Here is a 16,982-nt window from a genome sequence, read left to right on the forward strand (position 1 = left end):
CAAGTGAAGGTTGAAGTAGTTTGCTGTTGTCTATTGTGACTCCTTGTATATACAGAGGTGAAACAACCCGCTGCCGCCTATTGTGAATTTATCGTTTATCTTTATGTCAATGTTAAGACCACGTTTGTTTATCAATTGAAATAGTTCTGGTACTACCGTTAAATGACCCACTGAGAATTAAAAGTTTATATTATTTTGACTCTGTTGGAGTTCTGCTAAAGAATGGTAAACATTTCTTTGTGATTTGTATGACGACCATATTGGATTCAATTAGGTGTCAAAAATGTTTTACTATTCAACTTTTTTTATTGTTGTGGTGTGTTACATCCAACATCACGATTTTTTATTATTGACGATGGACTGTAATATTTTTCTATTTCTTTGGAAGATTATAATGATTCTTCCGTTCCTTGTAAGTCTTATCGTAAGTTTTTGTTTCGTGGAAGACTCTTACGATTTTTTTTTTGTTTCTTTTGGAAATATTAGTTTGAAACTAAACTGTTTATGTAGCGATTGTGGCTTGTATGCCATATACCAATTTTCTTTCTTCTTCTCCAAGATTGTGTATTAACGGTTTGGATTTATTTTCTTCTTTTGTCCTTTTGGGAGTCTTCTTGCTTGGAAATTTTCTGCTGTGATCAATCCCAGAGGATATTCTTATAGAACTATTGGCCATCCTGTCCTTCTTCTTTTGCGTTAGTTCAATTTTCAACCAGTCAGTATTTCGTCGGATAATTCAGATTTGTCTGAAACCGAATAAATCTGTTTTCTTAAAATTTTAATACCTTTCTTCTAAAATGTTCAGTCTATTCTTAATTTTTAATTTTTTAGTTGATTCCCTTTACGCCTTTGCGTACTTAATCTTTGCTACCTTCTCCAGCGACTATTCAACCCCTCCGTGGCCCGTGTACAGGAAGAGTTGCGCTAACGCGAACTTTATCCTGGAGAGGATTCGTTTCCTTTCCAAATTTTTTTGGCGTGGGGTCAGTACAGCACTGATACCCTAGTACTTAGTACATTGAATACCACTTTGCTTCGGCAAATCTGTCCCTTAGTGCTTCTTTTCCTTCAGGAAGTTGACACGTTTCAATTTTTTTTTTTTGAGCTGTCTCGACAACCCTTGTTTTATGTCGGCGGTGTTGACTATTAGTCAGGGACCATCCTGCTATAGTCAAGTGGATTAGTGGACCTATCCCTATTCCAATTAAAAATTTTGTGTATCTCAGATGTTGTCGCAAAGAGACGAGCCTCTGGAAGTAGTGTAGGAGACTCCGCACGTCGATCTCCAGAGCAACTCAGTTTGGCTCGCACCCCAGTTCGTTGAACTGTTTTACTTTTTATTATTATAATATTGATCTCGTTCTCGTTCAGTCTCGTTCGAACGTTCGTGTTGGAAACAAGCATCGAAGAAGTACTTGTGTATAATTATCTTATCTTTTTGTAATTAGTACCTATAATTAGTATAAGCCATTTGTTATCAAGAAAGTTAAAAACAACCGAAAAAGTGATTGTGTTCAATGATATTATAATTATCCAACAAAGAACTAATACAAGTTTAATTACTACATTTATTAACATAAATACAAATAAAATAGTCCGGTATATTAACAAAATATGCCGGAATGTCTTAACAATTCCTATTTGTAATTAGTGGAAAACTATGGATCACCAACTAGATAACCAAGAACCAACTAGCTACCAATGCATTGAGGACATAAATCCAGCCATTAGAAAATCCTGCCTAGCCCGCACTCCTCCACCTGGAAGAAATCGAAAAGACAGTTACAACTCTCTAGATGAACAGTAGAAAAAATCTAAAATACGCAACATCGATCTACAAACAAAATTATCAAACTTTCAAATAGAGAAACCACAAAAAAAATCTCACAGATGCAGAAGAGGTAAAAAGTGGTAGTGAATGGGTATCAGTCCACCACAAGAAACGTCAACGCAACGATGATAGTCCTGAATTGAAAAACACCAAACAAGCTACACTCAAAGATTATTGGCTAAGTAAAACTGTTCTTACATCTAACAGATACGAGGCACTTGAAAATGATAAATCTAATGAAGAGGATGAAATGCTGGAAGAAAAAAAAGATGAACAGCCACCACCTATATTTATCCAAAATGTTGAGTGTATCAAACCACTACAGGAATTACTACAGCAGATAACTCCAGGTAAATATACTTTAAAATGTCTTGCTAACAACCAAATTAAAGTTCAAGCTGACTCATCCAAAAACTATTCATTAATTGTAAAATCTTTAGCAGAAAAAAATACTCAGTACCATACATACCAACTGAAACAAAACCGTGGATTCCGAGTTGTTATACGTAATTTACATCCTTCAACAGATCCAGATGACATTAAAAAAGCGTTGCTAGCGCACGGACATACAGCACTGAACATCTCCAACATTAAGCAAAGAGGCACAAAGAAAGATCTGCCACTATTTAATATAGAACTGGCTATTCAAAGTAACAATAAAGATATATATGATATTACAAAATTACTAAACTCTATTGTCACAGTTGAGCCACCGCATCCGAAAAGGGAACTACCCCAATGTCAAAGATGTCAAAATTTTGGCCACACCCACAATTATTGCCACAGGAGTCCGCGCTGTGTAAAATGTGTGGGCGATCACCTATCATCTCAAAACACCATAACCAAAAAATATAAAAGATGTTCAATGTGTAAATTGTCTAGAAAATCATCCTGCCAGCTATAAGGGATGCTCAATATACAAAGAGCTACAGAAAAAAAAATTTCCAACACTTAGAGATAAAAACGCAAGTCAACCACCTCGTGCAGAATTTCCTTCAAACACTCAACCAACTACAAGCTATGCGAAAATTGTTGCAGGAAGAGATAATAGAAATACATCTACCATAGATGAGACTTCTCATATAATAGAAACAACAACTCCTCAACATATACAAAATAATCTAGAACTACTTGTACATAAGTTAATGGAAAGAATGGATAAGATGTTTGATCTCATAATTTCTCTGATATCTAAGCTTAACCTTCAACACTAAACTAAAGATGTGCTGTTGGAATGCCAATGGTTTAACCTCTCATTTCCACGAAGTTAAAGCATTTATTTACTATCATAATCTAGATGTTATGTTTATTTCCGAAGCACACATGACTGATAAGAGCCATTTCCATATTCTAAAATATTCAACCTATGTAACTCAACATCCATTAGGTAAAGCCCACGGAGGTACGGCAATTATTATAAGAAATAACATTAAGCATCATGAAACAAATAAAATTAGTAAAGTTAACATCCAAACCACATCAGTGTCGGTCGAAGATTCACAAGGCTCGATTATTCTATCTGCTGTTTACTGTCCACCGAATAAAATAATTAAAGCTGATCATTTTACTGAATACTTTAAGATGCTAGGACACCGTTTCATTTCTGCTGGAGATTATAATGCCAAACATCATAAATGGAGTTCCAGAATCGTAACCTCACGTGGACGAGAATTATTAAAAAGTATTAATGAGAATCATTTAATTCCTTTCTCTACTGGAGAGCCTACGTATTGGCCTACTGATAGACAAAAAATTCCTGATCTTATTGATTTTGCTATAGTAAAAGGAATATCACATACTTACCTCCAAATTTCTCCTTCATTTGACCTCTCATCAGATCATTCCCCTTTCTTCATAGATCTACAAAGCCAAATTCATAACTGTTCTAAACATTTAACACTCTCTAATAAAAGAACAAACTGGAACAGATATAGAGAAGAAATAAAAACATCCATCAATCTAAACTTGCCTCTTAAAAGTGATAGTGATATAGAAAACGCAGTTGCTCACTTAACTACAGTTATTCAGCAAGCTGCTTGGACGTCCACCCCAGAAATTTATTACAAACACAATTCCGAGTCCTATCCTGCACACATAAATACACTCATATTGGAAAAAAGAAAACTGCGAAAGATATGGCAGCTCACTAGGCATCCAGAAGATAAAACAAATCTGAATAGAGCTTGCAGACTACTCAAAAGAAAACTGATACTGAACAAATATTTAAAGAACCTCTCACCTGCAGATGATACAAACTATTCGCTGTGGAAACTAACAAAAAAACTTAAACACAACGAACAAATGAATATGCCAATCAGGAAACAAAATGGCACTTGGGCTAAAACTGACATAGATAAAGCATATACTTTTGCAAATCATCTATGCGAGGTATTTCAACCGCATCAGAGGGAAGTCTCAGTTGAAGAAGAACAAGCTATCCATGAAGTCGTAAATGCACCATATCAAATGGCTCCACCTATTAAACCTGTTAAGAAATCTGAAATCAAAGAAATAATTGATAATCTGGAAATTAAAAAGTCACCTGGATATGACTTAATATCTAGTTTAGTACTAAAAAATCTACCCAACGAAGGCGTAAGTTTAATTACTTATATATTTAATTCAATATTAAAAACAGGTTATTTTCCACTCCAATGGAAAGTTGCTCAAATTGTTCTGATTCCAAAACCTAATAAGGATCACACGGAAGTATCTTCATACCGTCCTATTAGCTTGTTGCCTATTATATCTAAAGTATTTGAACGGCTTTTTCTGAGAAGACTGGAGCTTATTTTATATGACAGTAATGTTTTACCGAATTATCAGTTTGGGTTTAGGAAACAACATGATACTATCGAACAAATTCATAGGGTGGTAAAGACTATCAGAAATTCGCTTGAACAAAAAAATTACTGTACTGCTGCATTTCTAGATGTCTCTCAAGCATTCGACAAAGTTTGGCATGTAGGTCTTATCTCCAAAATTAAATCTATATTTCCTCATCCCATAAGTTCACTTTTAAGATCCTACCTGACAGATCGATTCTTTCAAGTCAAAAGAGGTGGGGAAATCACTAACCTGTTTCCAATTTGTTCCGGAGTTCCACAAGGAAGCATACTAGGACCCACCCTCTACTTAATATTCACATCAGATCTCCCAACGACGACCAATACAACAATCGCTACATATGCCGATGACACAGTTATCATGGCTTCAAATTCTACAGCAACTGAAGCAGCCCAGGTATTACAAAATCACCTACTTAAACTAGAGAGCTGGCTTAAGCTGTGGCGAGTCCAAGTTAACAGTTTAAAATCAACACAAATAACGTTTACTTTAAAAAAAGGTGTCGCGCCACCAGTTTCTATAAACAACACTCCACTACCAGTTAATAACGTCGTTAAATACTTAGGAATCCATTTGGATAGCAAACTTAATTGGGGCATCCACATCTGGAAGAAACGCCTTCAACTCAGCTTAATCTACAGGAAAATGTATTGGTACATGAGTCGAAAATCAAATCTTAGCCTGGAGAACAAACTTCTGATATATAAATGTATTTTAAAACCGGTATGGCAATATGCAGCACAAATCTGGGGTACAGCAAGTAATACCAACATACAAAAACTTCAACGTTTCCAATCGAAAGTACTGCGCCAGATCTGTAATGCCCCTTGGTATATCACGAACCACAGATTACATCACGATTTACAGCTACAAACAGTTTGCGAAGCAATATCTGCTGTAAACTCTGTATACAAGAACAGACTATCCTGCCATCCAAATCCGCTGGCCACGGATCTGCTCAACATTTCACACGTAAGAAGATTAAAACGACCAGACCCTTTGGACCTCTAGTAAATCAGGAAAAATAGAACATAGTGTCATGGTGCGGTGAAATAACAAGTTTCTATTCAGGTGTTTTCTAAATCTTTCCTTAATTTGTGTTTTTGCCCTGTAATTCTCATATGTGTGTCAGTGATGTTTACTTGTATTAAACTCTGTTTGTTAAGTTCAAATTAGCTGATATATCATAGATTATTTTTATGTTATCTTTTACCTGGGTGCTCGCCACTGGGCAGCTTCCCACTATGTTATTGTACATATATTATACATATTGCTTATTGTTTATAATGAGACAGATTGCAATAAACATTGGATGTTAAATAAAAAAAAAAAAAATATAATAATATTGATCATTTATTGTGTTCAGTATGTCTATATATATGTCGTATTTCTTTTCGACATACATTTTATTTTTATCTTATCTTATTCTACTTCGGTATTATTTTCTTTCTATTTTGTATTGATCGAGATCTTGAGTTTATGCTACCCCGACCAAGAACCTATATTGATTTTAAGGGTGTTTGCAAAATTTAATCTCATTTTATTTTTAGAATGCCTTGGTAGAATGTGATATTTTTATGCTTATGTTAGTTTATATTACAATAAATTGTACATACCTTTAGTTGTCTTCAAGTGGATACAAAATTCAATTTATCTTATTTTACGGATTTATAAATCCAAGTAATTTTTTTGGTATCTATACCAAAGATATCAAGATTCCTCTGTCTAGTTACCAATGATAGTTCATTATACAGTATACTCCCTCTATAACGAACACGGTTATTACGAGGTTTCGCTTATAACGAGATACATTAGATGTCCCGTGAAATTTCTATTGAACTGTAACCGTCTACAGCGAGGCAAATTTGGTTATAACGACAGAAAATAAGATCCAAAAACGTGTTTCTTACGTTTTTAGTCCGGTCGTGGCTATCAATAAATACCTTTTCAAACAGCCCCTCAATAAACTTAACTGCAGCCCGCAATAAACTTCTTTACAATGAATAAATACAACTGTTTCACATCTTTAGAAAATATATGATAGAATGATACTGGACCATTTAAAGCAGTTAAAAATAACAGAGTTCTTAAAATTGCAGAAGCAATAGTTTATGTTATCCTTAAAAATACGATTTATACATTATGTAATTGGAAAAAAATATAAGTACAGGTTTTTTGTAAAAGTAAATAACTTTTTTTCAAAAACGCCATTCAAACAATATTTATTAGCATCTTATATTGCTCCAAATGGCTTCACTATCGGAAGTTAATGGTTTAGAAAACTACAGATTCATATGTATGCACAGTATTATGATTGTCTGATATAACGAGATCGGCTTATAACGAGGTAATTAGTCTGTCATTTCAGTTCTCGTTATAGAGGGAGTCTACTGTAGTATCTGTTTATTTGCCTAAGTTTTACTCTTAGTGTGGAGACCTTCGAATTTCGACTCTCTATTCGAAACCCCCCAAAATAATGTTTGAAAAGATTATTGCTGTCTAACATCCTATATTCTGAATGGCCAGACACTGAGGAAGGCTAGGGATGAAGTAAGCGGATTCCCGCTAGTTGACTCGTCGGAATGATAAGCCATTCATAATCGTATTTCAGTAATAAATCTAGACTAACATCCTCCCGCGTCAGGAAACTTTTTTAGTTCTCCAATACTTGTTTAGTTATGTAATCTAGAATTATTTAGACCCTACCCGAAGTTGACCCTACCCGAAGTTGACCTACCGATGTTGTCCCTATTATAGGCGGATGATACACGTTAGTTATCACAAATTCTAGTTGTCATACTAATAACTAAACATCAGCTTTTTTTGTTTCTAAATATAGATGTGTCTTACAGAAATTCTGATGTCTACCTTTCCCAGTAAACTTATTAAGGCATGTCTTCGTAGAACTTTAATGTACCCAATTTTGAACTATTAGTAACTCTTTCCCTTTCTCTGCGTATTTCTAAATGTGTCTATAATGACGCGCTGCGTTATTACCTTATGTTATTCGTGGATTAAGTCATAGATGAAAGACTCTATGCTTCCGAACAAACGATGACACATTTGTATTTTGTATCTTATGGCGTTAATGATACGATTGTATTATTATTCTTATGTTATTCGTGGATTAAGTCATAGATGAAAGACTCTACGCTTCCGAACAAACGATAACATTATTTTTTTTTGTGTTTTATTGTGTTAGGTCTCATAACGACTACGCAGTAAATTATCTGTTTTGTATCTTGGTGACAACACTAGTATGTTTTGCTATATATTACTTATGAAATTTCAAATGGTAATGTCTTAATTATATTATTTCGATTGAATGCGAGCATTTGGTCTCAAATCAAATTTAATTTGGTTTCAAAAGATTTAAAAGAAAATCATTATAAATTTCGATTATATTTTTTTTAAATAAAACTAGTAACCCCATCTATCTGTCAAGTACCTACCTGTAGCCGACTCAAGGATTCTTCTGTAATTCCCAAATATATCCGGTAGATGAGCATATTTTTCAACTTGTCACTCACGCCCAATTTCCAGAGAGCGCAAGAATAGCGTCTCGCCCTTTCCTGTTAAGAACGTCCAACCGTTAAGACGTATTTCCAAAGTGGGTCTCATTTCAGAGACCCTTATTGGAGAGGCTATAATGCTGATATTATATTTCTAATACATTGTCGCAAGATAATATTGGTATGGAGTTATTCCAGATCATGGCCCAGTAGCGGTATCTTTTTATGGAATACCTAACCCCTCTTATCTAGGATGGTGGTGGATTGATATCGGATGTAGCCGAATCAATGGTTTATTTGGTGACTGATTAAATAAGAAAAGAAACAGAGCAGATTAAGGTTGTACCAATTTTTATTATACCTACTTTCAAGACAACAGAAATGATTATGAACTCAAAAAAATGAAAATATAGTGAAGTGATCTAATTTTATTTAAAGGTTTATTTTCTCTATTATTTATAGTTGATAAATAACTATATTATTTTCAATGTAAACAAATTTCGAAATTTGGGGTTAATATACATATATATTCATTTACCTTATAACTAATTCTTAATTTAATACGATACAAAGCTTTTTTGTTTATGGTAATGTAAACATAAAATAATATTTTGGTATCCCTTTGGGATGACGTAACTATTAATGTTTTCTTTTTGTTCAATACTAAGAAATAATAAAGAATAGTTTTCTTGTAAACTTTCAATAAATCTTAATTTTTTTTTTGCTCTTCCCCTTCGAGGATAAACCAGGGGTGGCGTCCAATAATAAATTATAATTTCATATTATCTAATTGTGCTTGGATTTAAGATACGATATAGTTTCTATATGTTTAAGAAAACCCCGCCCAATTCTCTTCGACAGTGAGCGATTCTGGCCTTGCATATATCATTGTAGCACGGAAGTGTTACAGTGGGACACTATCAGAGAGGGGTTTTATAAAAATGCAAGAAAACTAGGGAGAATTGAAAAAACAAATGGCAAAGGAAAAAAGGAATCTGTCTTACATTGGTAGGACTAATTGTAGGCAAAAGAAATAAAAAAAGTTGCCACTTCGGGCCCCAATTGTAACAATAAAAAAACAGGCTAGCCAAGTTGCTGGGAGACAGTTGCAAGAATATTAACAAGCCACACACGTTGGGCGCTAGTTGTAACGATTCTTACAACTAGTTGTAACTATTTAAACAGCTTATTAGAAATGAAAAATATCTAAATTTTTCAACGGAGCTTACATAGGGGTTTACATGTGAACAAAACGTATGTCGAAATGAAATATCAAACCTTTTTGAAATATTATTTAAATATTAAAATTAACTGTATTTAAAAGAAGACAAATATGACAATTAGCTAATCCATAAACTTATAATTTTATTTATTTATAATTTTTTAGTTTGTCATGAAAGCAAATTTTTTTATTTGAAAAAATGTTTATTTTTACTTAAAAATTTTTTAACAAAAAGTACCTTATTATATCACTCTGGCTGGTATTTCCTTTAAGAAAGTTTTTGGGATTGGAATTGAATAAAAAAAATACTGTCCCACACATACTGTAAATGGTTTGGGGTAACCATGGAAACAACAAAATGGACATAAAATTATCTTATGTTTGATAATTGGTTCTGTTGGACCAAATACCGATTCCAGAAGCTAGTTTCGAACCCACGACTCGCTCTCCACCAACCATCTGGCTGACGTTCGCAGTATATCCATTGGTGACTTTTTTAGCAACATCCAAAAAAGATTGCGCATGGTATAGATCTTGGATCTCAATATTTAATTTTAAGTTTTAAATGATTTTATTTAATACGAATATATACCTATATTATATTAATCTTTTATACATTAAGATTTATATACATAGTGAGAGCCTCTATACAGCGCCTCCCCCCCCCCAGACTGTAAGTCATAACAGCTATTTACACCCTGTTTTATCTATTTGTAGTGTGTAAGGTTTTTTATGTTTTGTCTAGTAGCAAACAAAAGTAATAAGCTCAAACCACAGTTTGGAAAGGAAATAAGGAACCATTAAGAAATAAAGCTCATCAATTTACGCATGATAATTGAATATAAGATGGTTGTTAAACAAATAGCAAACAAATGTTCACTCTTTTTTAGCAAAACAGAGTCAAAATAAAAATACAAAAGACTTTGAATTCTTAGTGGGTCAATTAACAGTAGTACCAGAACTACCTAAGCTGTTTAACAAACTTGGTCTAAAAGTCGACAAACAAAACAAACTCACAATAGGCAATTTAAATCTTTGATTTGCCAGTTTCCATTGTTAGATCCATTATAAGATTTCATAAGAAATAAACCAAAGGAAGAAAGCTTCTCAGTGACTACTCAAGATATATTTAGGATACCAGCGAGGCAATGCGTCTTTACCTCTCTAAAGTAAAATCCTGGTTACCGGAGGTTCCCTTCGAGACCTTTAACACTTGACCATTCACCACTTTAGCACGGATCGCGTGGTTGTGGATTATTGTTTCGAGGTTTACTCATCTGATACTAGACTTCCAAAGGAACGAAAAAAGAATCATCACATCTTTTAAGAAAACAGAAATTTGGTGTTCGTAAGTTTTCCCTTGTGGTGGTATCTCTGTTCTTATCTGGTGCATAGATTGCTATCACATTCAGAGGTTTGACATCCAATTTAACTTTTACACTTACTATTCTTTCAGAGATATATTTACATTCTTGTACTTGGTATAAACATTTTCTGTGTTCTAACAGGGCGACTCCTTCGGTGGCTCTGGTTTCTTTCGCAACACCACTGTAAATCATCAGATAGTCATCTAGCATAATTTGACCCTTTCTTTTTTTCTTCGTCTCTTGCAGTGCACATTTGTCTATATTTTTTTCTACAAGCTATTTTGTAATTTTCTGCTCTCTTGTGTTTAGAGACTTTACGTTCCAAGTACCGATGTGAAGTATATTTCTCGTTTTCCATAAATTCGTTGTCGTCTTTTTCGGGTTAGTCGTCGTAATGAAATCATTCCTTTTCCGAGGCATAATCCTGTTTCTATGAGCTGTATGGTTTTAACGTCTATCAGTAAGGTGCTAACCTGGCTGTAGACCCCCTCCACCCTTATCCGGGCTTGGGACCGGCAACAGTTCTGTCGAGCCACCCAACAAAACTGCGGGCGAAGTTATATTCATTCATATCACACATTCATTCAGATATATTCATTATCAAGGAAATAAAAACAAAAAAGAGAAACTCAAGTTAATAGATTCTCAATAAATTTCTGAAGTCCTCCTGTAACACGAAGCTAATAAAATTAATTAGTCAATAGAAATGAGCCTTTAACTCATAAAAGTCATCTGTTTTTATGAACATAAGTGGCTATACTTTTAGGATAGCACTGATGATGAAATAATAATATATTCCTTTTATAAAGGAATTTTTAAATACATTTTTTTGATTTTGAAATACTTGAACTAAGACCAAAAGAATTTTTGGATGGTTACATAGTATAAATGGAGGTAAGAATGGACCTATCACACGGGGGTGCAGAATGAAATGAGTTGTTCTTACTGGTTTGTCTGGTAGCTATCTGTTAGTTTACGATAAGTGACGGTCATGACGTCCCGTCATGACCGTCACAAAGCACACACAGAAAGTTCCAGATGGGAGTAACGATCAAAGCTAACGAACGCTATGCTCGCTAAGACCGGTGCGGGACCGGGCCCGTCAGTTGGAGAAAGAGGGGGTGAGTTTAGTGGGTAGGCAGCCGGTTACAGTTAAACGTAACCGGCAGAATCCAACACACCTGGGACACCTTCCCAGAGTTCTTTGGAATATTTTCACCCAAAAAAAAAGACCAAGGAGAGAGAGATGGGAGGACCAGGTCATGAGAGATATCAAAATTCTGAAAGTGAGAAACAGGAGGGAACTATGCACAGATCGAAATGACTGGAAGGAAATTGTAATGAAAGTTAAGTTATACAACAAAATCTGACAATGTACAAGAAGAATGCGGAGTGATTCACCGCAATTAGTGAATCTGCGAGCTCTAAGTAAGAGCGTCAAACATCCTATCAAGAATGAAAGGCCTTGATGATAAACACTAACACATTTAAAGCGGAAAATTTTTGGTTGTTCGCATGATACAATTATTAAGAACAAGATTTTTTTAGAATGATTTTGTAATGGTGGAGGGCCTATTAGAAGTGTTATTTAAATTGTTTTGAAGCGAAGCTTTTATACTGCCATTATATTAATTTTTCTCTATAGTAAAATGCACAGAAGAAGAATAATTAAGTTTACAACCAAATGATATTTATTTTTATATTATTAATTTAATATTTAATCTGACTTTGATGGCTCTGTTATAAGTAAACAACGTATGCTTAGCTTAAAAATGCAAAAAAATTTATACAGCGTAACATTGTTGATATGTTAGCAGGTAGCCTTAGGAGCAAACATAATTTATTGAATTATTTGAATATAATAGAATTTGTTTAAAATATGAATAATAAATAAATAATAAAATTACTTTATTTCATTTTAAAAATAAATTAAATTCTAAAAATACAGAAAACCTAGTATGAAACTTCGCGTCTACTGTACCGCCTACTGTACCATCTTTTTTCTACTTTAAGTTACACTTAACTTATAAGTTAATCAATAGTCTCATAAAATGATTTCACCACTACAAATAATACCAAAATTCAAAGATAACTTCTATTGGAACTTCAAAAAATATGAATATAGAATTCATATTTTTTGACAAACCGCGTATATGACTGAAAAACTTTAATATTTGATGATTGTATTCCTAAATCTTCTAAATCCTATATTTTCAAACTACTTGTTTAGATCAAGTGTAACATTTATTGGCAAATATTTATTAATATATAATGTAAAGACATAATGTACTTTGTTACATAATTTTAGTTTAGTTGGACAATTTTTTGTACAAGAAAAATAAATTTTACTACTATGGACAATACGGACAAAATATGGACAAACTTTAAAAAAAGATACAAAGCGAATTATTAAACATTTATAGAAAGATTTCATTGAACTATTAATTTCTTAGTGAAAGCAAAAAACATGGACGTTCATAGAACGTCACTTCTTAACAAAAACAAAAGAGTATCCCTCGATTCAGACGCCATCGGAGTGTAAATAAATAAGTCGATAGAGGCGCTGATAATCAATTCTGTATGCAGTTCATATACAAAGTGTTGGTAGTTGTTGTAAAATGAAGATTAGGTCGAATACCAGAGCGCTCGACTGATAATTTTTATTTGTAAGATCGAGACCTGTATCAAGTAATTCTTTTTGCTAATATTTTTTATATTAATCCAAATTTCATTTATAAATGAATATAAATTATTTCGTCTATTTATAAAATAAAATAGGTTTATTAAAACTTATTCATTAAATCTGCTTCAGCTAATAGACGCTTACAAATAATTGTACATATATATATATATATATATATATATATATATATATATATATATATATATATATATATATATATATATATATATATATATATATATATATATATATATATATATATATATATATAATTAAATTATTGCCGGGATATTAAGCGATTCTATCCTACCCGATGAAACGCAAACGGAAAAAAATGCACATAAACAAACTAAATAATGAAACTTAGAAACTTCTGATATAATTGTAGCAATAAATATTATTAAGATTTATTTTTTTAACGGTTGTGTAATAAAAAAAATGAGTTTCGACTGTTAACAGCTGAAAATTTGGCCAAATTTTTTGCGTGCTTGACAATATTGTCTACCTGATTATTGAAGTTAAGTTATACATAAAATGGCTTTGCTTTAATGAAATTAATGCATGATTAATACAGTAACTAATGTCAGAAACAAGTCAATTTTTGGCGCAATTTTTTTCCGTGCCTGACAATATTGGGTATAATGAATTTCATGCAAGAAAAGAAATAGTTTTAATAAAATGTACTTGCTTAGTATAATAAATTCGTAAAAATAAAATTTTTCTATTTATTTACGTATACATAATACACAAATAAAACATAATAAAAAGTAAAAAAATTACTCGATCAGGTTTTCTATCTCAGATCCATAAGACTAATAATCACACATTTTACCACTCTACCAAACCTTGGTTTCACCTTCACTGCCAGAAGTTTGTATGAATTTCGTAAATTTGATTATTAGTGCCTCTATCGACCAAGATGCAAACCTAGTTTATTTACATTCAAAAGAAAGCACGTCGTAACCATAAGAGGTAACCTTCTATGAGCGTCAATATACGTTGGTGAAAGTTTATCGATTTTTAGGATTTTGTTTATTTAGCTATTAAATGCCGTTGGTGAAGTTCGTCAAGCAGTTCAAATTAATCCAGATCTTCCACCTTTGCCAGATATTAATTCATTAAACTTAGGTAAGTGCAGTACATAAATTTTCAATAATACTTAAATGTACTTTTCTGTCAATACACTATGTATGCATATGGCAAAACATAAAATATTAACAATATATTACGAAATATTTAGTCGGAAGTCATTATTTTGAATTTCATTATTTATTTGAAAAATCAAAATTTACTTTTAACCCTCAACCCGAAACATTGGTATAATAGGCAAAAGCCCCCGAATATCTGCTGATCCAGCAACAGTGGAAGCCTTATGCATACATCCGTTTAAATACCTTCTGAGCAGTCTATAATAAGCTAAGTCCTACAGTATCTTCGTAACTCTTATAGTGTTTGCACCGTAGTAACGGTCGTTTTGTAAACGTGCAGGTCCAGTAAGCCAAATATTTCGGATAACGGTGTTTTTTTTATGCGGTGATTACGGTGTTTTTACTTGTTACGGATTGTGTATTGGTGAACAAAAAGGTGTTGTATTGTAGTGAGCATGGATAGGGCAGGACCCAGCGACAATAGTCGTACTAAACCAGTAAACCTGGCGGACCCAAATTATGCTAACAAAACGCAAGCTTGCTTCGTTCTGAAGATCAAGATTTATGTTTATCAGACCGAGAGACGGATGAGGAAACTGCAGATGTTATAGATGGCTCAGACGAAGATCCCGACTATGTAATTCAGCAGAGTGAATCTTCTAGCGGTGAAGAATCGAATTTATATCCTGAAGTTATGTGAATCATGTGAACATATCGAAAGAAAAAAGTAGCTTTCAGTGACAGAGGACGAACCTCCGAGAAACACAAGGACCTAAAGACATAATATTGTCAGAGGATTACCAGTCCTGACAGCGTTAAGCCGGAAAATAAGTCTTCTAAGTTAGATATTTGGAATTTGTTGATTGATAATGAGATGATATAAAAGAAATTGTAATTTGGACAAACCAAAAATTATAATGAAAGAAAAATTGTCTACTTCGACCAATACTTCCAATTACAGAAGCACAATTGTAGTTGAAATAAAGGCTTTACTGGAAATTTTTAAGTTATTTTGAATTATAAACTATTTTCATGAGGATATGCTTCAACTATTTTCTAAAGATGTTTTGGGTTGACAAATATTTAGAATGACGAAATCTTTAAAAGAGTTCCGAAAACGACTAGTTTTAATGAACATGTTATTGATTGTTGTCTACAAATAGTTTCTAACTTGAGTGATTTATTAATAGCGTTGTTTAGTACCAAAATAAAAGTGAAATTTCAGACTTCATTAATCCGTAAGTCATCTTTTATTTTTATAATTGGATGTTTAGATAATTTCATTTAAATCAATTTGAAGTATAGACTTTCCTAATTGTGTGAAATAAAAGAAACATAATTGGCTCCTCACAAAAACTTATCAGTACTTTTATAATTATTATATTTCGAAGGTAGGCCATTAACTTAACATAATGATTTAAATATGCCATACATTAAATGATAAAAGGCAACCGTCAACAAATATAGACCTACAATACAGATCAGGCTTATAGACCAACAAAGAAACAAAAATTTATACGTCAGAATATTATAAGAAAGCGGTCTGATAATATTAAAATTTGAAAAAGATAGGTAGGGGAATTTTCTCTCAGGCTTGACCCGGAAAATAAACCAGAATGCGGCGAGTAGAGCTACCAATTAAAGCATATATAAAAATAAAAACACAAAGATGACACTGCGTGGTGGAGCAATACCAAAGTACAAGGAATATGATAGCAGCGAAAAAGAAATCTGGAAAAGAGAGAAACGGACAGGAAGAAGATGAAATGCTATTCGAGAGAAATGAGCTAACCAAAAAATCACCCAGCAAGGTTAGAGACCAAAATGAAGATATGATGCAAATGATGCTTGCTTAAAAATAATTACATGATGGAGGAAATCAGAAACTTACGGAAAGAACAAAGAATCAGGTGACAGAGAAGTGAAACAAAAAATATGGAACCAGAGAAGGGTCTGAAGGAAGCAAACAAAAAAATAGTACAATTAGATAGAACCGCAAAGAAAAATAATATTAGAATTAAAGATATAATCATACAAACCAAAGATAATGAAGTAATCAAGGAAAGATTGGAACAATTTTTAGGAAGAGATCTCGATTTACACATTAAACTTGGAGGAGGAAGTGAAAAGACATTTGTGCAGCATTTTAAGATATCTCATATAAGATACAGATGCTTAAGAACAAAAGTACACTGAAAGATATTGCAGATTGCATGAAATTTACATTGAATCGGACCTGACCAGGAAAGAGAGGGAAATTCAAGATAAAATTAGGAAAGTAGCCAAAGACGAGAGAGAAAAGGGAAACATAACGAAAGTAGGAAACATGAAACAGAAAATAAATGAGATGGAATGGAAATTAGACAGCGAGA

The 16,982-nt window shown here is 33.0% G+C and overlaps 1 protein-coding gene across 1 annotated transcript in view; it reads left to right on the plus strand.

The window, feature by feature from the left end:
• The window catches only part of Vinc (vinculin), a 453,217-nt gene that overhangs the window by 263,271 nt on the left and 172,964 nt on the right, over positions 1-16,982 (plus strand). Inside the window, exon 13 of the mRNA XM_072537619.1 lies at positions 14,503-14,590. Within this exon, the coding sequence (XP_072393720.1) occupies positions 14,503-14,590 (88 nt within the window). The remainder of the gene's footprint in view (positions 1-14,502; positions 14,591-16,982) is intronic.

This window comes from Diabrotica undecimpunctata, chromosome 7, assembly GCF_040954645.1.
Source record: "Diabrotica undecimpunctata isolate CICGRU chromosome 7, icDiaUnde3, whole genome shotgun sequence".
Lineage (NCBI taxonomy): Eukaryota > Metazoa > Arthropoda > Insecta > Coleoptera > Chrysomelidae > Diabrotica > Diabrotica undecimpunctata.